Raw genomic sequence first — 22011 nt, 5'->3', positions numbered from 1 at the left:
ATGTGCAAAAGTGAATCTGGATCTATAACTTGAAGCATACAAAAATATTTACTCAACGTGGATCACAGACTAAATGTAAAACCCAAAGCTCTAAAACATAGGAGAAAACTTTTGTGATCTCGTGTTAGGCCAAGATTTCTATGCGTACAACATCAAAATAGAAATCTATCAAAGAAGCATTTGATAAATTGGATTTCATCAAAATTAAGAACGTTTGCTCTTTGAAAGGCAGCGTAAGATAATTCAAAGAAAATATTTGAAAAGCACTGCCTGATCATGTCCTTATATCCAGAAAAAAACACCCTCAAAACTCGGTAAGAAAACAAACAACCCAATTTCTTTTTTAATGGGCAGGAAATTCAAACATGCTATTCACCAAAAAAGACTTATCCTTAGCAAATAAGTACATGAAAAGATATTCAATATCATTAGTCATCAAGGAAACTTGATATGTTCATAATCTTGATCTCAGTGTCGGTCTCACGAGGGAAACATTAAAATTCATCAAATTGTACACGTTGAATATGTGCAACTTATTGCATGTCAATTCTATCCAAATAAAAGATTTTTATAAAGAAATAAATAGGTATTCTGGCGCCCAGGGCCACCCAGCTGTAAGCGGCGGGCTGGGATTCCAACCCTGAAGTGGGCATTTGGAGCCCTCATGCTTCACCCTAGCTCCCTGAAACAAGCTCGGAGGATTGGCTCTGAGCAGCGAGGAAAGTGCTGGAAGGAAGCAGGCCGAGCGCGTCCCTGGCTGGGGACGTTAATCATTACCGGAGGGCGGTCCGAGCGCGGCCCCGCCCCGGGACGGCCGCCTGCGCGCCCGGCCGCCGCCTGAGCGCCCGGCCGCCGCCTGCCCTCTCCGCCGGCCACCTGCTGCCGCCCGCGCCATGGTGAGTCCAGGGGTGCGCCGCCGCGATCGGGGCAGCGGGGCCGGGGCAGCAGCGGGCGAGGTGGGAGCGGGACGGGGCGGGGGAGGGTCTTTTCGAGCCTCCTGCGGAGCCGCCGGGGTCCGAGAGTGGGGTCTCTGCCCGGGTCCCTGTCGCCGGCGGCGGGGAGGGGAAGCTGAGGCCCTGAGAGGGGCATGGCGGGTCTCGGTCCCAGCCAGTTGGGAGGCCAGGCCTGCCCTGACCCAGGCCAGTGCTTGTTCCCGGACCCTGCTGGGGGCGGGGCCTACGACCTTACAGGGCCGGGGAGGACTGTGGTGGGAGAGTCCGCAGATCTCGTCCCCTTAGTGGCCCGATTCGGCTTTATACTGGGGTGGGAGCGAGAGGCAGGCTGAGTTTGCGCGCTCCTGGGCGTACCCGTCCGCGCCCCTTCCCGCTCGCACTCTGGATACAGGGTCTGTCCGCCTGGGACTCACGCTCTGAGCCCGTGTGCGGTCCCGGGCTCCAGAGCCAGCCCCCGCGCCGGTTTGAGGCCCGTGCCCGGCCGCGGGGGCTTGGTGGCGCAGGAGCAGCCCTCCTCCCGGGCTAGCTTCCCCCACCTACCCCCGGGGCGGGGGCGGGCCCCTTGCTCTGCTGTAAGCTCGGGAGCTTCATCAGACCGTTTCTGGCCCACAGGCCTTCGGAGCAGGCAAGACTGGGAGGGCCATTTGATGGGAGAGGGACTTGGGGGAGGGAGGATGAGTGGGGCTGTTTGTGAGGGGCGCTGAGGCCCCCAGAGATGCAGGCTTGGGAAATCGGCGACCACTCCCCACACCTCGCCAGAGGAGGCAAGACCTGGCGGGGATTTACTAAGCAAACAGGGCACCGTCCCCCTCTCCAGAGCCGGCACCTGGAAGATTTGTCAGTTCAGCCCCAGGCTCTGCGACTTGGGGGGTTCCAGAAGGCTCTACCGAGAAAGGGAAGCCTCCTAAGAGCTCACCTGGACTCACCCACCCCTTTAAGAGCCAAGGAAGTAAACAGTGGGCTCTGATGCTTTGGCTGACTTCTGGTTGTCTGGATACACGGACCAGGCAGTCAGCCACGGGGAGAGGGCCAGCTCTGGAGTAGAGACCTCCCTACTGGGCAGATGATGCAAATCGCTGCTGCCATTCAATCCCTGTAGCCATCTAGAGCCGAGGAGAGGAGAGGGGCCAAGCTCCCTCAGTCCGGAGAGAGCTCACGTTTTCAGGAGGGAAACAGGAGGGAAAAAAGACGGACTTAGGAAAGCACTGCGATGCTTCAGCTACCACAAATGCTACCAGGCCCATCACAAGCCTACTTGCCTTAGGAGGTATTTTTTTGTAATGCAGATGACATTTGCTTTATAGCAGTGGAGTTTCCTAAAGTGTCCCATTGGCACCTCATGATGATCTGTGGAGGTAGAGGTTCTGCCAAGAGAGGTACAGCCACCTGGCTGGTAAATGGTGAAAGCGGGGCTCAAACTTCCTGCCAATCAACACATGGTGTTCAGTCTGCAGGCTGCCTCATAAAAGCTAAATTAACCTCCCTCACATTCCCTCCTCACCCCTAAGTATTTCTTTTCAATTCAGCACTCTATTTCTGCCCTGGGGTGGTGCTACTCTAGAAGCCTAGGTTCTGGGATCCGTTAAGGTCCTAGACCTGGATCCTCCTAGGATGAAACTGACCCTTGCTTCCTTGCATTCTCTGAGGTTCCACTCATGGCCTGAATTGTGCCAATTTGGGCTGCGTTGAGGGCACTTTGCACATTAGGTAAATAGGACAGGGCACTAGGTTTGCCAGCTGCCTTTGGCCAAGTTCCTTCCACTTTGGGGACTGAGTTCTGTGGCCTGAGCTTCCCAACCAGCCAGAAAAGCAGATGGAAAACGGGAGAACCTAGCCCTGGCGGCTCAGGACCAGAGGCTGCCTGGGAGCATGACTGAGGACCTACTAGAGGTAGTGCCAACACGGTCAGCTACAGTGTGGCTAAGAATGGGCTGGACACTTATTTTAAATGCAGCTCCTTTGTCCAGCCCCAGGGATGCTGACACACAGACAACACTGCGCCATCCCTGGCTAGGGGAGGGCAGGAAAGAACAGCAGACAAGTCGTTTCCCCTCTCTAGGCCTGTTTGCTCTTCAATACACATGAAAGTTACCGTAGGGACGTGGGGTGCATATGATAAAGTACATAATAGGAAAAGGAAGGGGGGACAGTCATGGTATTCTTCCTCAGAGGTTGTGGAGTAATATATTTGCATCTGGGATTTATTTTGCTTTTACGCCCTCACTGATGTAATAGATCTTATGGAGGGGAAGGTCTGTAAGGCTTTGAGGGCAGGGTAGGGGAAGAGTGTGTCTCTGTCCCCGTCATATGAATTGCATTGCTTTTGGGATTTCCTTTCTCTGTGTGGAGTGTAAAACCCAAGACCTGAGAGCCTATCAGCGGACAAGCCTGGACCCCACCTCCTGGGCAGAGTGCCACCCTTGAGGGCTTCCAGCTTATTGCTCAAAGACCTGCTGCCCTTGGTCACCCACGTCCAAAGCAGCCAGTGGAGGCTGGCTAAGTTCCCCTAAAGGCTGGAGCCCCTGTTTTGACCTATAAAAAGAAATGCTCTTGGGCCTCGTTTTTTCCCCTCTTCTAGGCTGGCAAAGCACACAGGCTGAGTGCTGAGGAGAGGGACCAGCTGCTGCCAAACCTGAGGGCCGTGGGGTGGAACGAGCTGGAAGGCCGCGATGCCATCTTCAAGCAGTTTCATTTCAAAGACTTCAACAGGGTATGGCACCAGGGCGGGACAGAGTTTTCTGAGACTGAGGCTGATGGGGTCACCTTACAAAGCATGTTCTGTCCCTTCACGTCTCGTTAGCCAAGACTCTGAGACCCCACACTCATCCAGTTATTTGGATAACTGTGCCGGGGGGGATATTTATTTTCCTGCCTAACTCAGAAAGTATCATCTTTGGGGACTGGAGAGTAGGAGGATGTGTCTTGGGCTCTGCCTTCCTGGAACTTGTAGCAGCAGTCCTCTGAGGAGATAGTTCAAGTAGAAAACATGCACAGCTGAAGACATTTGAACCAACAGCCAAGACTGGCCAGACCAAAAGCCTGTTGTGGTGTTTCCACCTTGTTGGCGTCCTAAATAGCAAGACTTTCTTCCTACTGCAGGGACAATCTCTAACTCAAGCCTGAGAACCAGTGACAGAATGTCAAGGGGGAAATGATTTAAAGATAAAGGAGTCTCCTGGGGGGAAGTTAATTCATCCTCCTTCATCTAGGCCTTGAATTGGTGATGTCCAGAAGTCCTTTCTCTTAAAACACTAACCTGGCTCTCGCTCCACTTAAATAGGCCTTTGGGTTCATGACAAGAGTGGCCCTGCAGGCTGAGAAACTGGACCACCATCCTGAATGGTTTAACGTGTACAATAAGGTGAGTGATGCTGTGTGCCTCTGTTGTGCTCTGCCCCCGTCCAAATACTGCAAACTCTGACACATTCTGAAGGCTTTTGGACTTAACAATGCAGCTTTCTGACCCATAGGTCATCCACTCATCTCATTTCCAATCTCACTGAGATTGCACATGCCTAGAATCAACAAAAATACCCCTGGAAAAAAAATCAGTCTACTATAAAGAAATGCAAATTAAAAGATGCATGAGATAGTTGTGGTTAAAGTAGACATTAAGAAGGCAAAACCCAAGAAAGGAAAGGCTGTGGGAATCAGGCATATTTATTCAGTGTTCATAGTTCTAAATGGCTTTAATCTTGCTGGAGGTATGGAAGAATGAAAAAGTAATGAACTAAGAATGCACACACATAGCCAACCTATCAAATTATTTGCTTAATGAATGGAAACAGCCATTAAATATCTAGCATGTGCCAAAAGCTCTGCAGTCTCTGTTTGTAAAAACAGTAAGGGTGGAAGAGGCCATCTGTGAATGGATAGTGTTTAGGAGCTGACATTGGTTTTTGGTTTTGTCTTTAGCTTTTAGGTTGCTCTTGACAGTTGGATGTTAAGTGTTTATTCTATAGCTGAGTCACGATTATTTTTGAAAGACAGCAAAGGGGAGATGTAGATGATGTTGTTACAGACATGTCAGGAAGGAGTCCCCAGGAGAGACTGTAGTGGCCAGCTGCTATTCTGGAGCTCCTAGCGGGGCTGAGCCCAGCAGCTGGTGACTCCCTCCTGTTCTTAAGTCAGCAGAAGCAGAATTTCTGGTTTCGTTTCAGGTTCACATCACGCTGAGCACCCATGAGTGTGCTGGCCTTTCAGAACGGGACATAAACCTGGCTAGCTTCATCGAACAAGTAGCAGTGTCCATGACGTAGACCCTGCCCTTCCTCTTTGAATTCTTCAGGGGGAAGGGGTGACTGAACTGGGAATCTAGGGAGGGAGCTGAGGAGCCCCCGGCCTCCCCCTGCTCCCCTCCCAAGACCCAGCTGCCTCCATTGAGGGGTGAGTCCTTGCTGTGGGATGTGCCAGCGTCCCCACCAACACCAGGAATTTAGACCTTTTCCCTGCACCACTCTCTTCGTCCTGGGGGCTCTGTTACACTAATTTGAATAAGTTCTCCCCTTTCTTTTCAACTCCCCAGCAACAATGATTTTCTTGCCAGGCTGTGTCTCCCTAATTCTTTTCCCAGGAAGCTGTGATACAGGGTGAAATAAAGTCTTGTCTTAGAAACCAGGACCCTAAACCCCACACTATGTAACAGAAACACATGTGCTTTTATGTCTCAAATAAAACTATTATATCACTTGGTCTCAGACTCTAGAAACTTATTTTCCACAGGTCAATCCAAATTGGAGTCAATAGGCATTTAAATGAAAGCACTTCCTCTGTGCTAGGCACTGTTCAAGGTACTGGGAAAAGAGAGGGACCAGACCACCTTGCCTTCAGATTCATTATCATCTAGGGGATATCATTTGATTATCATCACACAGGAACACAAATTAACTATTACCAATTAACAATTAACTAGTACTAATTAACTATTACTAGGGTGAATTAATGCTAGATGGCAGGATAAAAAATGAGCTAAGGGGAACACAAGTGATTAATGGTGAAAAGGGCAAATCTGGAGGCTTTGAGTTATGGCTTGAAGACCTGAGTAGGATTCTTGAGAGGCAGAGATGGCTGCGAGAACACCATGAACACAGATAAGGGTGTGTAAGGGCACAGGTATTATATGCATTGTGGAACCTATGTCTAGAAAGGTAGTCTGGGGCCATATTACAGGTTGAACATTCCTAATTTGAAAATTGGAAATCCAAAATCTGAAACTTTTTGAATGCCAACATGATGCCCAAAGGAAGTGCTCATTGGATCATTTTAGGTTTCTGATTTTCAAATTAGAGATGCTCATCTTGTCAGTATAATGCAAATATTCCAAAATCCAAAATCTGAAACACTTCTGGTCTCACACCTTTCAGATAAGGGATACTCAACCTGTGTTTTCTTCCTGGCTGTGATGGCTAATTTTGCATGTCAACTTGATTGGGCCATGGGGTGCCCAGGCATTTGGTCAAGCATTCTGGGTGTGTCTGTGAGGGTGTTTCTGAATGAGGATAACATTTGAATCAATAGACTGAGTAAAGCCTACTGCCTTCCCTAACATGGGTGGCCTCATTCAACCAGCTGAAGGCTTGTATAGAATAAAAGGGCTAAAAAGGGTTGACCCTCTTCCAAATAAGAGGGAAGTCCTCCTGCCTGACTGCCTTGAGGTGGGACATTGGTCCTTTCCTGCTTTTGGACTTAAACTGAAACATCCACTCTCCTTGGGTCTCAAGGCTGCAAGCCTCCGGTCTGCAACAATACCGTCTGCTTTCCTGGTTCTCCAGCTTGCCAACCGCAGACCTCGGGACTTGTCAGCCTCCATAATCACATGAACCAATGCCTTATAACAAATCTCTTTCTCTTTGTGTACTGGTTCTGTTTCTCTGGAGAATCCTAATACACAGGCCTATCATATCAGATACGGGAGATCTCAAATCCTGATGGTCTCTTCAGATTTCTTAAAATCTTAGCAAAGTTCTTAGGGCTTGCCTGGTTTTACTCCACAAGAGAAGACATAGGCAGCTTAGGAGCCGGCAGGCTATGTATCACTGGAGCAGTTAAAGAGATGGTTTGCAAAGTCAGTTCCCCAGCCAGGAACTCTCTAGGACAGAATATTCCCACGCTGTGTCATGAAGAAGGGGGCCCTGAGAGCAGCCTCATCTCTACCCCCACTGCATGCTACACAAATTTCACCTCATATGTGTCATTATGCAGAGAGACTGAGAAGCCTTCTTCCTAATAGTTCTCACCCGTGTCTCCTAACCCAAGTACTAAGCTGACTTGTAAATGCCAGGGTCCCTTGGAGCAGGAATCTAGCAACGTCACAACTCAACCTGGATGAGTTGGTCCCCCAGCAAAGGCCAGGAAAGGGGCAGAGGCTGGAGGTTGAGAAACAAGCGTAATGTTCTTGTTCATAAGAGGGATTAGTAGGACCCCGTTCCTAGCATATATGCTAGTAAAGGATTATCAATACCTATGCTGATGACAAACAAGATTCAGACAGTGGTCTCCCATCTGTTCCACTTCTGACTTAAATTTTTCCAAGTGTGCTTTGATCTGATGACTGGCAGATTGGAGGACAGATGCCAGACGCCGAGGTATGGACTATACTGTTACATTACATTCCTGCCTCTGCTTATTTTCATGTGTCAAGGGTTGAAAAATGTTTGCCCAGTGCAGGGACAGCTCATGCCTGTATTTCCAACACTTTGGGAGGCCAAGGAGGGAGGATCATTTGAGCCCAGGAGTTAGAGACTAGGCTGGGCAACATAGAGAAACTGTCTCTACAGAATATACAGAAAAATTAGCCAGGCATGGTGGCACACCTGTGGTCCCAGCTACTCGGGAGACTGAGGTGGGAGGATCACTTACGCCTAGGAGGTCAAGGCTACAGTGAGTGATGATCATGCCATTGCCCTCTAGCCTGGGTGACAGCGAAACCTCGTCTCCAAAAAATAAAGCCAACCTTGGCAGCACTGCAGCTGTATGAAGCACATTTATGTGAGACAAAGACACAGGTAACACTTTTTTTTTTTTTAAGAAATAAATAGGTTTATTCTAAAATTAATCCAAATAATTGAAATTCTAGGGAAAGATATTAAGAAGAGAAGAGATTACAAGACAGAGGAAAGCATAAAAGAAAATAAGGCAATTAAAACTTCAAATCAAGAAAAGGTTCTCAAAAATCTGACTTTGCCTACCCAGGTATAGTTGGTGGCTATCAAATTAGGACTCAGTAATTACTTGTGTCACTGGCTGAAAGCTGCTCATTGCTGCCAAGAACCTACAGAGAAGGCAAAGGGGCTTACGTACAGCTGTATGGAGCAGCAATAAGCACCCCAGACATGGCTTCCTAGATGAGCCAGGCCTCCTCATCCAAGCATATCCTGGATCCTCCTTCTCTCTGGTTTGCAGGTACTTAGGAACTAGGCCATTTGGCAGAAAACTGTAGCAAAAAAAGCAGTCCTTGGTTTGATTCTGGCAAAGTCTGAATGGGCTAAAAGTCAAAAGGAAAAGCTGGGTTATCTGAATGACAGCCTTCAGATCCTGACTAACCCTTTGAAAAACTTCTCATTTCTTATTCATAATAGAATAAGATGTCCAGCAGTTACATGTGTGTGAAGATGATCTGAAGAGCTCTGTCAGCCCCTAAACCAAATGCAGGGCTTGAGGCCAATGCCCTTTGGTTAGACAGAACCACATTGCCCAGACGGCTAGAGACCACCCAGACAGCTCAATCCATCATTAAGTTATTGTAAGCAGCAAACTGTAAGCATAAGTGGATGATGAAGATGGAAAAAAATGTAAGATAGGGCCTGTCCCTGGCAAACTAAGAACGTGAATTTCAGACCTCTCTGAAATAGGTACGACTACCACTCCCAGTACAGGGACCAATCAGCAACCTATTAAAATGCCTGGAAATGAGATGGATTGCTGCTTAACTGTGTCTCTTTCATTGCTCGTGGTATCAGTGGGCACACACGACCATTTCACCACCAGGGGGCAATCTCTCACCAGGAGCCCATTCAAGCATGGCCACTGCCCCATTTGTGATCTCGTGTGTGCCCAAGTAATCAAATGAATGCAACCATCCACAGTAATTACAATTAGGGTCATTTAACTATTTAATTGCTTTTTGAGATTATTGCTGAAATTAGGAAAGGAGTATTGAAATGGTAAGGGGGAGGTTAGAGAAGACAGATTTAAAAGAAGCAAGTACCTTTTTCCAAGTATAAAACTCGTAATATTAAAAGTGACTCAGCAGTGTATTCACATGACTACTTAAGTCTGATGCAGAAACAAGACAGTACAGTTTTTGCAGAGGCCGATGTGACATCTGCATACAACATGATACTATTAAGACTCTCTACCCACCTCTGCTACAGAGTAGCTGCTATATGCACGCATACACAAAAATACAAAATGAAAAGCCTATAAAAGTCTTAAGTCAAACTAAGGCTCTTAATTGTAAATTAAAGTGGCTACAGTAGGTCCCTTTGAAAAACACCATCTCCCCTGGCACCAATGTTGTCACAGCACAGAGGAAGCGAGTGGCTCAGGGTCTGGTCCTGGGGAGACACTCTATAGGGGCACAAGCTTCTCCATCTTGGCGGCTGGCAAGCCACAGTGGTGTCTGCTGGGTGGCTCTGGGTTCCTGGACCTCATCCAACATAATGCACTGACCACACAGCTCTGACCACAGCTACTCTCAAAGAGGTACCTGCCAGATCTCCCTCTGACACACACACACACACAAAAAAAACCCACTCTTGGATCCCACAATGCACTGCGGGGCAAACAGGAAACACACACACACACACACACACACACACACACACACACGAATGCCACACCAGCCCTGAATGGCATGACCAGCTAGTCACAGTTGTTGGGTTAGTAGTACAGTGCTCAAGAACACTTCAGACTAACATGCCAAGGAGCCTGAGGAAAAGTCTGGTAGTCACGGCTCTCCCAGCCAGCATTCTCAGTGGAGGAAACTAGAAGATACCAGCTTGAGGAGGCTGAATATTCAGGAGTCCCTGAGATGGGGAAAGGAACAGAGGAAAGTGTCTCCTGACTCGTCTTAAGTACTGCCCTCCCCAAATAGAAACCTCAAAGACTGATCCATTTCCCCTAGGGCCTGGGCCAGGAGTAGCTCACTGCTCACTGCTGTGGAGAAAGGCACATGATATGATGTCATTAGAGCAAGACAGTGGCTCAGCCTACAGGAGAGTTCCCTACAGGGGAAAGAGGGCAGGAAGTGGGCGCGGGGTCTGGTCCTGTCCCTGCACCACCCTGAGCAGCTAGTCTTGGGAAGGGATTACAGGCCCTGGGCCATAGGCTGCTCGCCATTCTGCTTTCCTATCCTGTTTCTCTCCCTGTACTGCTCCCTTTTAGCCAGGGCTGAGAACTGTCCAGCAACTGAGGCAAAACTGCCATAGTACCTCTGAAAGCTGAATCAAGGGGGAAGAGGCAGAAGAACACACTACTAGAGAAAATTTTCCTTGCTATGGGTGCTCTTTCACACCCACCTAGGGTAAGTCAAGGCAACTTGTGAAGGTGCTTTGAGCTGTTCCTTCAAGCAAACATATTTTCATTACATAATGGCTTAAGGGTACAGGGAAGGATCACCACCAACTTTGGTGACATATTTGAATCTGGGTGTTCATCCTACTCTGATATTCAGAAAAGCATAGAAAAAGGCCTGGTGTCTGCTCATCACCAGCCCAGGACAGGGTTCAGATGTATTCTGACCACTGCCAGTTCAGGAAGGCAGCACCATGGCCAAAAGCTCCTCCATTATTTGGAAACCATGTTTTCTTCCTAGTCCATGGTAATAAGAACAAGCCAATGGGAGCATCATTCCAACAATAATCTCCAAAGATGGTGGCAACCAAGTGTCAAATGGGGACTGCAGGCACAGAAGAGACCACCCCAAACCCTGCCTGGGTGGATGAAGCAGGTATGTTAGAATAATCCTGTCCTGCAGAATAGGGAACAGCAGCTTGGTCGATCTGTGTCCTGGAAAAAGAAATGAGTTGCAATAGAAGTGATTCTAAGAGAGACAACGAACCTACTCTTAAGAAAGAGAGGGCCAGGCACGGTGGCTCATGCCTGTAATCCCAGCACTTTGGGAGGCTGAGGCAGGGAGATCACCTGAGGTCAGGAGTTCAAGACCAGCCTGGTTAACACGGCTAAATCCTGTCTCTACTAAAAAAAAAAATAGAAAAATTAGCCAGGCATGGTGGCGGTCACCTGTAATCCCAGCTACTTGGGAGGCTGAGGCAGAAGAATCGCTTGAACCCAGTGGGTGGAGGTTGCAGTGAGCTGAGATCATGCCACTGCACTCCAGCCTGGGCAAAAGAGCAAAACTCCATCTCAAAAAAAAAAAAAAAAAAAAAAAGAGAGAGGGCTGTAAAAGCCTCCTGCTTAAAGTACACCTCACACCCAGCTGGGGAAACATCTGTTACGTAAATGCCTCCTGCCTGAGATAACAAAGAAACTCTAGCTATCTCAGAAACTGTACCCCAGCTTCTCTAAAGAATCAGGACAGGTCAGAGCTACCACACAATGTTTAAGTGAAGTTGAAAGGTAGAGTTTAGAAAAGGAAATAGTTAAAACAATTCCTAGGCTAACATTTATAACAAGGGCAAAATCATTATGTAATGGAATTCTCCGGGGTCTTCAAATGAAAAACCACAAAAGGAAGACAAGAGGAAGAACAAGAATCCTGAGGCTCAAGCTGTCTCATGGTGTATCTTGAGTTGTGCTCTATGGAGCAAGACCAGATGTCAAAGTTGTGCACGGCCTGTTTCATACCCAAGAACCTTCTGAAGGCTGGAAGCCCCTTGAGACTAGAAAGGGTCCAAACTCAGCGGGGTTTTGGAGAACCATTCATCTGGCTGCCCTGGGTGACAGTGTCCGTGCTGTACAAGCTGTCCAAGAAGACCGAGGACAATTCTGCAACCATATTCCTGTCAACAGTTGTCTGGGCCATGCCATAAATGGCACCCTACAAATCCAAACAAAGAGACATTTATTAGTGAGGCTGGGTCCAGGAGCAAGAATAAAACTGCGGCAGTGAGCCCCTTCTCCCCGAATCCTAGCGTCGCGTGTGCACTGCCCCACCCCATTTCCACCTTAGGCATCCCATCACTCTATCAGAAAAGTAGGTGGCGTAGTCAATTTTTCACAGGGACTTTCCAGTCGGCCTTTTTGCATAAAGGGACTAGCCTAAGAAAATTCCAGAGAAAACATGTTTACTATCTTTCCTGTGTCAAAATTTTCTTTTCAAATGGACACTACCACCAGCTGCTTTTATACAGAGGTCTCTAACTTACAAGGTGCTTTATAGTGTAGCTCATTTGAGACTTCAGCAACCCTAAGGGGTGGGTGATGCAGAGATCATCAGCTCCAGTCAACAAATAAAAGATGTCTGTGGCAAAGGGGCAGAACCAGGAACAGACTCCAAGTCATTTAATTCTTTCAAACTCTCCACCAACACCTAAATTTCCAAGAGAAGAAAAAAAACTCCAAGTGTCCCTACCATTCCTGTGGTCTTCGCTTTAGGATTCTTCATGATTTGAGTGACAGATTCTCGAATGTCCTTTAGGAATTGTATAGCTACGCGTTTCCGGGCGTGTAGTAATGTAATGCAGAAATGAATACTAGGAAAGAAGAGAGAGAGATGAACCTTGAAGAAAGAAAAAATGTTCTAAAATAATACAGCCCCAAATATGGGAATGTCCTGGTTGCCCTTTCACATTATTTCTGACAAGTGTAGTCATCCAAGTTGTTCCCAGTCCCGGGAATCTGGGCTGTCTGATGCTTGGGGTGTCAGGCATGGGCTGGCCTCAGAGCTTCTAAGCGCGACTGAGAACCAAGCTAAGAGGATGAACAGGGTTGGCTGCTTTGTCCCACCCATCCCCTCACAAATTCCACCACCACTGCTTCAACCACATCACCATCAATGGAACACTTTTATCTTAGATAATCAGCCCCCATGTGCTCTCGTGGGGACAGGGTCACATGGCTGGGGTCTTAAAGGACTTCAGAGCACAGAAGAAATTCTACCTTGCCCTGAAGGAATTTAGTGGGGTTTAGTGGAATTGTGAAGAGGGAAAAAGATAGTCCAGATGGGACCAACGTGTGGAAGGCTAAGTTGTACACAGAGGACATAAACAGACCTATACTCAGTTGGAGTGGTGCATTTACGCAAAGGTATCAAGGAAGATTAGGTTAGAAAAGTCTACTAAAGAAGGCAGTAGCAGGTCTGAATGATCAGAGACCCCCTGGGAAGGTCTTGAACTAAATATTAGCCAGGCAACGAGTATTTTATAATGGCTGTGTACAAGATGGATTGGAGAGTAGAAAGGCTAGAGAGTGGGAGAAAACCTCATGACTAACCACTGGTCTAGGGAGGTTGTCATCTAATTCTGCCAGAGTTTAAAGGTCTTGTTCTTTGTATCTAATTCTGCCAGAGTTTAAAGGTCTTGTTCTTTGTATCTAATAATTCCAGGTGATAAGAGAGAAATCCTTTAGATATTACAGTTGCTACTAAAGTGCTAGCCTCTAGCAGTCAAACTCTATACTTCAGGTTACCGTACCCAAGTTCTTCCAAAGTCATGGAGCAAAACAAGGCAAAGAGGCTTCTTCAAGCTTACCTGGGTGGGAACTGCAACTGGTTCAAGTTCCACCCCTTAGCAGTCATCAGGTTTGATAGTCGGTAGATGTCAAAATCACGGGATCCCAGAGCAATGACTGACAATTGGGGATTCCCAAAAACAAAGATGCCTTTGATATTTTCCAGTCTTAAAAAAAAATAAATAAAGGAAGAAAAAGTAAACCCAGTCACATATAGTCCTCTGGTCACTATCTCTTTAATCATTCAAAGTCTTCCTTATAATGAATGCAATCTAACCCCTTGGGCTTTAGTCTTCTCATCTTCAAAAAGAAGGCTACACTGGGATCACTGGTTCTCACTGAGATCAGAATTATAGACGGAATAATAAAAATATTCCAAGGCCCAAACCCCATCTAGATCCAATCACTCAGAATCACTGACTTCAAACCTGTCTACCCAACTACCAATTATACTCCCCTAGATGTTTCTGAGACACAAAAGATGTACTAAAAAAAATTTCTGGAAAAATAATCTGCTCATCTCCACAGTTCTAAAAAGTCATATATAATCCCTAAAGCAAGAAACAGCATAGCAGGTCTTAACAATGGCCCTATCAGAGCTATAGGAGGACCTTTTATATATATATATATAATTTTTATTTGTTTGTTTGCTTATTTGAGACAGGGTCTTGCTCTGTCACCCAGGCGGGAGTGCAGTGGTGTTGTGATCATAGCTAACTGTAACCTCAAACTGCTGGGCTTCAAGCAGTCCTCTTGCCTTAACCTCCTGAGTAGCTGGGACCAAAGGTGCACACCACCACATGTGGCTAATTTTTATTTTTATTTATTTTTGAGATGGAGTTTAATTCTTGTTGCCCAGGCTGGAGTGCAATGGTGCCATCTCAACTCACTGCAACCTCCGCCTCCCGGGTTCAAGCCATTCTCCTGCCTCAGCCTCCTGGGACTACAGGCATCGCCACCACGCCTGGCTAATTTTGTATTTTTAGCAGAGATGGGGTTTTTCCATGTTGGTCAGGCTGGTCTCGAACTCTGGACCTCAGGTGATCCGCCCGCCTCGGCCTCCCAAAGTGCTGGGATTACAGGCATGACTCACCACACCCGGCCTCATGGCTAATTTTTAAATTTGTTGTAGAGATAATGTCTCACTATGTTGCTCGCGTTAGTCCTTAATTTCTGGGCTTAAGAGATCCTCTTGCCTTGGCCTCCCAAAGTGCTGGGATTACAGGCCTGAGCCACCGCACCTGGCCAAGAACCTTTTTCAAATGAGAAATGCCTGCTGGCAGCTTTCCTTCCCCCTCAATATACTTAAAAAGCCTCCCCAATCCAAGTGACACATAGAGAGATGGGCAGATAAGATGTTAACAGATACATCAGACAAAGCATGCAGCCTGTTCTGGCTTTGGCTTAACCCAAGATTTCATTGTCCTCGTTTCCTCTTTCCTTCTGGCCCATTTCTAATTATTTTCTTATTCCAATGATTCTTCAAGTATGATTCCTGGAGCAGTAGCATCAGTATCTCCAGAAATGGAAGTCTTTAGACCCCATCCCAGTTCTACTGAATCAGAAACTCTAGGGGTGGGCCCAGCTATCTGTGTTTTAACAAGCCCTTCAGGTGATTAGGATGCATGCTCAAGTTTGGGAATCACTGTTCTAACCATTAAATTGTACAATGGTTAGGGGAAGAGCTGCCTTAGGGGAAGAGCTGCAAGTTGTTAAGACATTCATAGAGATGAGACAACCTACAAATGAGGCCCCCGTCTCTGAAGACCCTCCAAAAGTCAGGGCAGAGAAAGGGAGCTTATCCTCCCAGGCCAGCACCACACTCCTTAGCTGCTGCCCTAAACCCTCTGTCTCGCGGGAGACAACAGGTGGGCTAGGGCTATGGATACTTAGCCAGGCAGGTGCCTTGAGCCTACTAGGAAAAAAAAAGCAACAGACAAGGCAGAACCCCAGTCTTCCACACATACTCTGACTTGAGGAAGCGAGCAGTTTTGATGATCTGTTTGGTAGCTTCAACATAGCCGTTCTCACCGAAGTGCATCAAGGCAGCCCAACAGGCTGCGCTAATGCCACCAGGCCGTGAGCCTGCGATGGTTGGGGAAGCATAGATGCCACCCTGCCAATCTGTATCAACGAAGAACTGATAGTTCCTGTACTTCTTGTCACTATACAACACCAATGATGAGCCTTTCGGGGCGTAGCCATACTGTGGAAGAAGCAGCAGACAAGAAAAGTGAGAGTACGGTTCTGTCTGGCAGATCTTGTCCCAGAACTCTCATCATGCAAAGGAAATCCTATATATTTCTCAGTTTCTCTGTTATGTTTCCCACTCACATTAAGGATTCAAACTTAAAATGCTAAAGGGTAGTAGGAACTTAAGAGACAGAGTTTAAATTCTCTATGTTAGGAATGAGGAATCTGAGACCCAGGGAAGAACAGTGCCCAGTTAATCGGTTTACTCCCTCTCTTGCCCAGCATGTGGTTTACCTTATTTAAAGTATTTCTCTGGGGGCCATATGTCAGGATAAAAACAAGGGTAAGTTTGCAGTGGAAGCCAGGAAAGGATGGAATTTGACACTTCGAGTTAAAATCACCATCTGACCCCCTTCCCATCTTTTTTGCTTAGTATTACTAAGAATATTATGCTTATAAGAACATAATGGTGCTCAGAATCTAAAAGCTACTTAATCCAGCTTTAAAATGAACTATGTAACTGGTTTCCTTATAGAACATCTGACCCCCTAATAACTCTTACTAAAACTAATATGAAGCTAATTTCATTACCTGAACCATCCAGAAACGGATGGTTATGGGAAAAGGACACAGGCGCTATCTGGGTGGTACGGAAAAAACAGATGCTGACCGAAAATCGGCTGCAGATCACACAGATTTTGAAAAACAAGTCTTTAATATACTTGAGTTTAAAACAAGCCCTGAAAATGCAATCAAAACAAGGTACACATTCCTGAGGCTGCTAATACTTCTTCTACATCTGGATGTATATTCGATAGCATTATCAACTGATCGAGACTTTGTCTCAGTCCACCAAGGGTGGCAGGCATGGCCATCTCAAATGCTGAATGTTCCTGAGCACACAGGTTCTTCCCCTTTCCCAAAGGACTCTTACGTCAACATTCGCTTGTCATGTAGGCTCAGCCCAGTTGCACAGCAGCTCTAATGTTATCTACCAGCATGGGAACTCCACTCCCAACCCTCACACTCCTCTACCCTCCACCTCAAATCAGCTCAAGGCTTCAGGGAGCTTTTTAAACAAGGGCCACTACACTAGCGTGCTCTAGTTACACACAGTCAGTGTATACAGAAATTCTCCTAGCCAATTTGAGATAAAGGTAATAGGTTCATTTTCACTACTGCTTGTCACCTCTACCACTATACCCCATCACCTGAACCAGCTGATCTGGTGACAGTAAAGAGAGAGTTCAAAACATGCCTCTGATGAGAATTCTATAGTTAATTTTATACTTTGGGGAGAAGCTACCAATTTATTTTATCAATAATAGTCAAAATAATCAACTGGTAACACTTGATCTCCTCCTTAGCTCACCTTATGGGTGTCAGCTGAAATGCTGGTTACACCTTTCACCCGGAAATCAAATGGGTGCTCCAGTGGGTATCCTGCTTTCTCCATAAAGACGATGAGGAAGCCTCCCAGACAAGCGTCAACATGAAGGGGTATTTTGTATTTGACAGCCAGCTTGTACCAAAAAACAAAGAACATAAGAGAATTTCCTTTATAGCCCTATAATAAAAACTGCAAGACATGGGCGGAAAGATGGGCTATAAACACAAGGCTGTTTTGTATTATGCCTCCCATGTTTTTAAAAAATGGCTATTTTTAACATTCCCAACAAAATTTATCTTTCAAATGTATCTTCCCTTCAAAATAATTCATCTGAAATATGGTATCTATTTTGTATTTAAATATGCATGACCTCAAACTCCCTGCAAAATCAAGCAGGAAATGAGTAGAGCTCTGACTTAGGCTGCCTCTGGCGCAAGGGAAAGGTCCTGTTCAGTCACTACAAGATGAGGCGCAAGGGAGAGGGAGGTGCTGAGGGGCAGCTTATGGAATATCACCCTTTGGTGGGCACATTCCTACATGCAGATTATTTCCAGATCTCAATCTAAAAGGCAATACTATTTCAGAATATCCAGCTTAAAAGGCCTCAGCCTTGTACTATCCTCCCCCACAGCAGAGACTAGCAACTCTTAGAGGCTTCGAACAGAGCTGCACGGCTTCCCCTAGGGCTGATGAGAGTCACTCATCACTACTGTGGTCAAACAGGAAAATAAAAATCACTTCTTTTTGCCAAGTACTGCCCCATTAGGCTTTGTTTTAAAATATCCATTTGCCTGCCATAGCAGCCCATTTCTCTCATATACCTTGGCCACTTCAGGGACAGGATCTATTACACCATGAGGAAACTGTGGGGTAGAACAGACGAGCATAGCAGTGTTCCTGGAGATGGCTCTTCTCATTGCCTAGGGATTTAAAGTTTAAAGGAAAATGAGAATCTATGTCACTATTACTCTTCTCTTCTCCTGCCAAGAGCAATCTGGGCTGCCAGCTTAGAGTTCCAGTTCCACTAGTACCCCCTCCTTCACCACTCCAACTGGGAGAAGACTGAATCCCACCATGGTGACAGGACACGGGCGAGTCCAGGTAAGTCCATTTGGAGAATAGTCTGAGAGCACAAAATAAGAAAAGAATCGCTGTGGGGGCGAAAACAATATTGAGCTAAGAGGCCAAAGAGCCAAACGTGAACCCCAGCCCCACAACCTACCAGCAGTGAAACCCTCAGTACACTACTTCAGTCTGTTCGTCTGTTATCTGTGAACTACAAAAATGTAACAGCTTCATCAACCTCTCTGGAATGTCATAAAGCTCAAATGGGATTCTGACAGAACACTGAAACTAGAAAATTCCTCTATACAAACGTGAGGCATAAAAATAATCACTATTATAATGACAATGGTATTAATTCAAGCCAATCTAAACCACAGTGAGAGTCTTTTTTTTTTTTTTCTGAGACAGGGTCTCACTCTGTCACCCAAGCTGGAGTGCAGTGGTGTGAACACAGCTCACTGCAGCCTCAACCCCCTGGGGCTCAAGTGATCCTCCCACCCCAGCCTCCCGAGCAGCTAGGACTACAGGTGCACGCCACCACGTCCAGCTACTTTTTAAAATTTTGTGTAGAGACGGGGGTCTCACTATGTTGCTCAGACTGGTCACGAACTCCTGGGCTCAAAGGTTCAAGTAATCCTCCCTCCTCGGCTTCCCAAAGTACTGGGATTACAGATGTGAGCCACCATGCCCAGGCCATGGTAAGAGTCTTAAGGGAATTGAGTCCATGTTCATTTTACAAATAGAGAAAAGAAAGGAAAAGTGATGGTGCTGACAGCAAAACCTGTGTCTCTCAAGTCCCAAGTTAGTGACTAGATCACCTCCCTTTCAGAATTCATGAACCTAGGAAAAGACTGAGGCCAGGAGCGGTGGCTCACGCCTGTAATTCCAGCACTTTGGGAGGCCGAGATGGGCGGATCACGAGGTCAGGAGACCGAGACCATCCTGGCTAATATGGTGAAACCCCATCTCTACTAAAAATACAAAAAAAAAAAAAAACTAGCCAGGCGTGGTGGCGGGCACCTGTAGTCCCAGCTACACAGGAGGCTGAGGCAGGAGAATGGCGTGAACCTGGGGGACGGAGCTTGCAGTGAGCCAAGATTGAGCCACTGCACTCCAGCCTAGGCGACAGAGCCAGACTCCGTCTCAAAAAAAAAAAAAAAGAAAAAGAAAAAAAAGAAAAGACTGAAGCTGCAATCACCACTATCAGTGTAGTTTTTCATATTCTGGCTGCCATAATCAAAGGCAGTCAGACCCGTCTAAGTGTGACTGGAAACGGCTAGTCAACAAGAGGACCTTTCTGCCATCAGAGCCCAGCACAGACAGTGGGCCCTCCAGAGGGACTCACCCGCACATCCACCTCCATCATCTTCGTCAATGGGACCCGAACAATCTTCATCCCAAAGTAACTGGCTGCTTTGTTAAATGCAGCATGGGCACTTTGGGGAGCCACACTAGATGACAGGGAAGAGAATAATAATGAAATTCAGACCAAAATAATAGAAAACATCATTAGCAGCTAATCTAAATTACCAGGAGTAAATTCTGATTATTTTCCCCCAAATTAAAAGTGTTCATACTGCTTTCTTTTTAAGCACACCCAAAAAGAGGCCCACTGATTTTCTGCAGAAACTTCCCTCCTATTTAGGAAATCATTCTGGCAATAGGAAGAGGACTCAGAAGTGATCCCACAGTGAGGGATTCAAAGCATAAAGCAAGGCTGGCAGGCGGAAAGCTGGGGGACAGAGACTTTGGGTGAGAGCAACACAAGGCAGAGCAGGCTAACAGCTGCCTACCAAAGACAGGCACCTCAGTGAGAATGAGAAGAAGGCTTCCCGGCACAATGCGTGTTCAAGCAGAAATGTGAACACAGCGGCCAAGCATCAGCTCAGTGGCCCCTTCCAACTCTGAAAGACCACAAACCTGAAGAAACTAAAATCCCCATTTCTCCTACACATTTGGAAATAGTATTTCAAATAGTGCTGAAAGAGAAAACGAGGTCACGCGTATTTGCTTTAAGACTTTCCTCAACTAGTCCATTCATACAACGAATCTGTTCCCTTTAAGGAGAAAAATCTCTACTACTGAGGAAGTTGCAAGCACCAAAGATCAACGTATGAAGAAAGAATGGCGGCCTGGTTTATTCTCTTATGCTACATATGAACCACAGCATGAGACCATATGCAATAAATCCCCTTTGTCAGTGATACTTGCAGTAAAAATATTAAGATGTAAGATAAACATACTGTACAAGGGAACAGTCTAGGAAAAATAATGTAACCAAACATCAAATTTATGTCCAAGGAAGGCAATGTGGGTAAATCTCAAAAAGATATTTTTATTCTTCCTCCCAGAAAACAGCCCTCACACTAAAGTTTTCCCAGAGAATATCCTGAGGCAGCCTATAATATTAAGTCACTTTCTAAGATAAGCAGAAGTAAAGTACCTAGAGAGCTTTCTTTAGGCTCCAAATAACTTGCCAATATCACAGGATTCAAAGATGTAGTCCTCAAACTCTCACTTTTGGAAAAAGGATCTTATTTTTGCTTGTAGTATATACTATGTATGATCTGGGGGTGGGGCAGGATGGGAATGATCTTGAAAAATAACTGGCTGATCCATTTAGAATTTTACTGAATGTGAAAGGGTAAGGGCAGAGGGGCTAGGACAGGGGGGAAGGGGGCCAGAATTATGAGAGGAAGAGAAGGAGCAGGAAAATGGATTATCTGGTTTAGTTTCATAAAGCAGTACTCCAGACAGACAAATTCAGAAGGGGCAAAACAGCCACACATACATACATTTCTGGAGTTTTGATCCCCTTCTCGAAGGCCAGGTCCCGATATGCTTTGCAGGCCATCAGTATGCTTTCTGTTCCCCCAGAAGTCACCTATAATAAAGAAGAGATGCCATCTGTTGGGGGAGTCAGGGATGCCCCGATTCTTCATGCCCTGATCTTGACAATGTTTGATATAGAAACAGGTAAGGTCTTGGATGCATGCTGCAAGGCAGACACTGCCATGTCTTCCAGAAGGAAAATTTGGCTTTATTGGCTAAGCCTAATTTTGGCTCAGGAGAAGAATGAAAGCTACTAAATAATGAGCAGAAACTCAGCACTGTCTAGAAAAATGCACATTTGCCCAGATCCCACCCATTCACAACCCATTTGCGTTTGTGTATTAATTTTTCAATTTTCAGATAAGATAGGGCATTTTATGTCATTCAAAAATATCAGAATTTTAATTTAAATTTTCAATGCCTGCTAAAGAATGTGAAATTGTGATTACAATTCTAGTAAACTGTGCAATACACTAAGAGACATTCAGACTTTCCAAAGTAAACTGCTGGTTTCGACAAGTTTGAAAGAGAAAAGCAGAAGTTTCTACTTGATGGAAGTTTGTTGCCTTGTTTGAAATAAAACAAAAATCCTAATCCTTTTTAAATGAAGTAAAATGTTTTCCTAATGTTTGGCCTAGCCCCTCTGATAAACACATTTCTTTACCAGAGTTCAAACAAAAGGCATAAGGGTCTTTTTATTCATCTATTTTTTCCACTGGACTATACACTGATGAAGGTAGGGACCAGTCTGTTCATGACAACATTCCTAGCACCTGACATAGTTGCTGACACCTAACAAACCCTCAATCCATTTTTTTTTTTTTCTCTTGAGACAGAGTCTCACTCTGTTGCCCAGGTTGGAGTGCTGGGGCATGATCTCAGCTCACAGCAGCCTTTGCCTCCTGGGTTCAAGCGATTCTCTTGCCATAGTTACCTGAGTAGCTCAGA

General features: G+C 46.1%; 2 protein-coding genes across 7 annotated transcripts in view; one reads left to right on the top strand and one right to left on the bottom strand.

Moving 5' to 3' along the window:
* The first annotated feature begins 790 nt into the window (after nt 1-790).
* Nucleotides 791-5645, top strand: LOC105466062 (pterin-4 alpha-carbinolamine dehydratase 1). 2 transcript variants are annotated; one of them, XM_011714921.2, is made up of 4 exons: nt 791-896; nt 3532-3663; nt 4234-4314; nt 5114-5645. In XM_011714921.2, the coding sequence occupies exons 1-4, from the start codon at nt 894-896 to the stop codon at nt 5210-5212; spliced, it is 315 nt and encodes a 104-aa protein (XP_011713223.1). In that variant the 5' UTR covers nt 791-893; the 3' UTR covers nt 5213-5645. The 2 variants fall into 2 exon arrangements, with proteins under 2 accessions (XP_011713223.1, XP_011713224.1); XM_011714922.2 differs by lacking the exon at nt 791-896 and adding an exon at nt 1551-1578.
* Nucleotides 5646-7978: 2333 nt separating this feature from the next.
* LOC105466064 (sphingosine-1-phosphate lyase 1) overlaps nt 7979-22011 on the bottom strand; it is an 85437-nt gene continuing 71404 nt past the window's right edge. For all 5 annotated transcript variants that reach the window (XM_011714927.3, XM_011714924.3, XM_011714923.3 and 2 more), the window contains 8 exons: nt 21027-21115; nt 19577-19682; nt 17988-18086; nt 17149-17298; nt 15551-15789; nt 13604-13750; nt 12487-12607; nt 7979-11952 (listed from right to left, as the gene is read on the bottom strand). In XM_011714927.3, coding sequence (XP_011713229.2) covers nt 11812-11952; nt 12487-12607; nt 13604-13750; nt 15551-15789; nt 17149-17298; nt 17988-18086; nt 19577-19682; nt 21027-21115 — 1092 coding nt within the window. In that variant the 3' untranslated portion in view covers nt 7979-11811. The remainder of the gene's footprint in view (nt 11953-12486; nt 12608-13603; nt 13751-15550; nt 15790-17148; nt 17299-17987; nt 18087-19576; nt 19683-21026; nt 21116-22011) is intronic.

This window comes from Macaca nemestrina, chromosome 9 (assembly GCF_043159975.1).
Source record: "Macaca nemestrina isolate mMacNem1 chromosome 9, mMacNem.hap1, whole genome shotgun sequence".
Taxonomy (NCBI): domain Eukaryota; kingdom Metazoa; phylum Chordata; class Mammalia; order Primates; family Cercopithecidae; genus Macaca; species Macaca nemestrina.
This window is presented reverse-complemented; position numbering and strand designations above follow the sequence as displayed.

Excerpts from the sequence above, each read along its gene's own strand:
- LOC105466062 (XM_011714921.2), top strand. Across the intron at positions 3,664-4,233 it reads ATTTCAAAGACTTCAACAGG|GCCTTTGGGTTCATGACAAG; the intron begins GTATGGCACCAG and ends CCACTTAAATAG. Across the intron at positions 4,315-5,113 it reads GGTTTAACGTGTACAATAAG|GTTCACATCACGCTGAGCAC; the intron begins GTGAGTGATGCT and ends GTTTCGTTTCAG.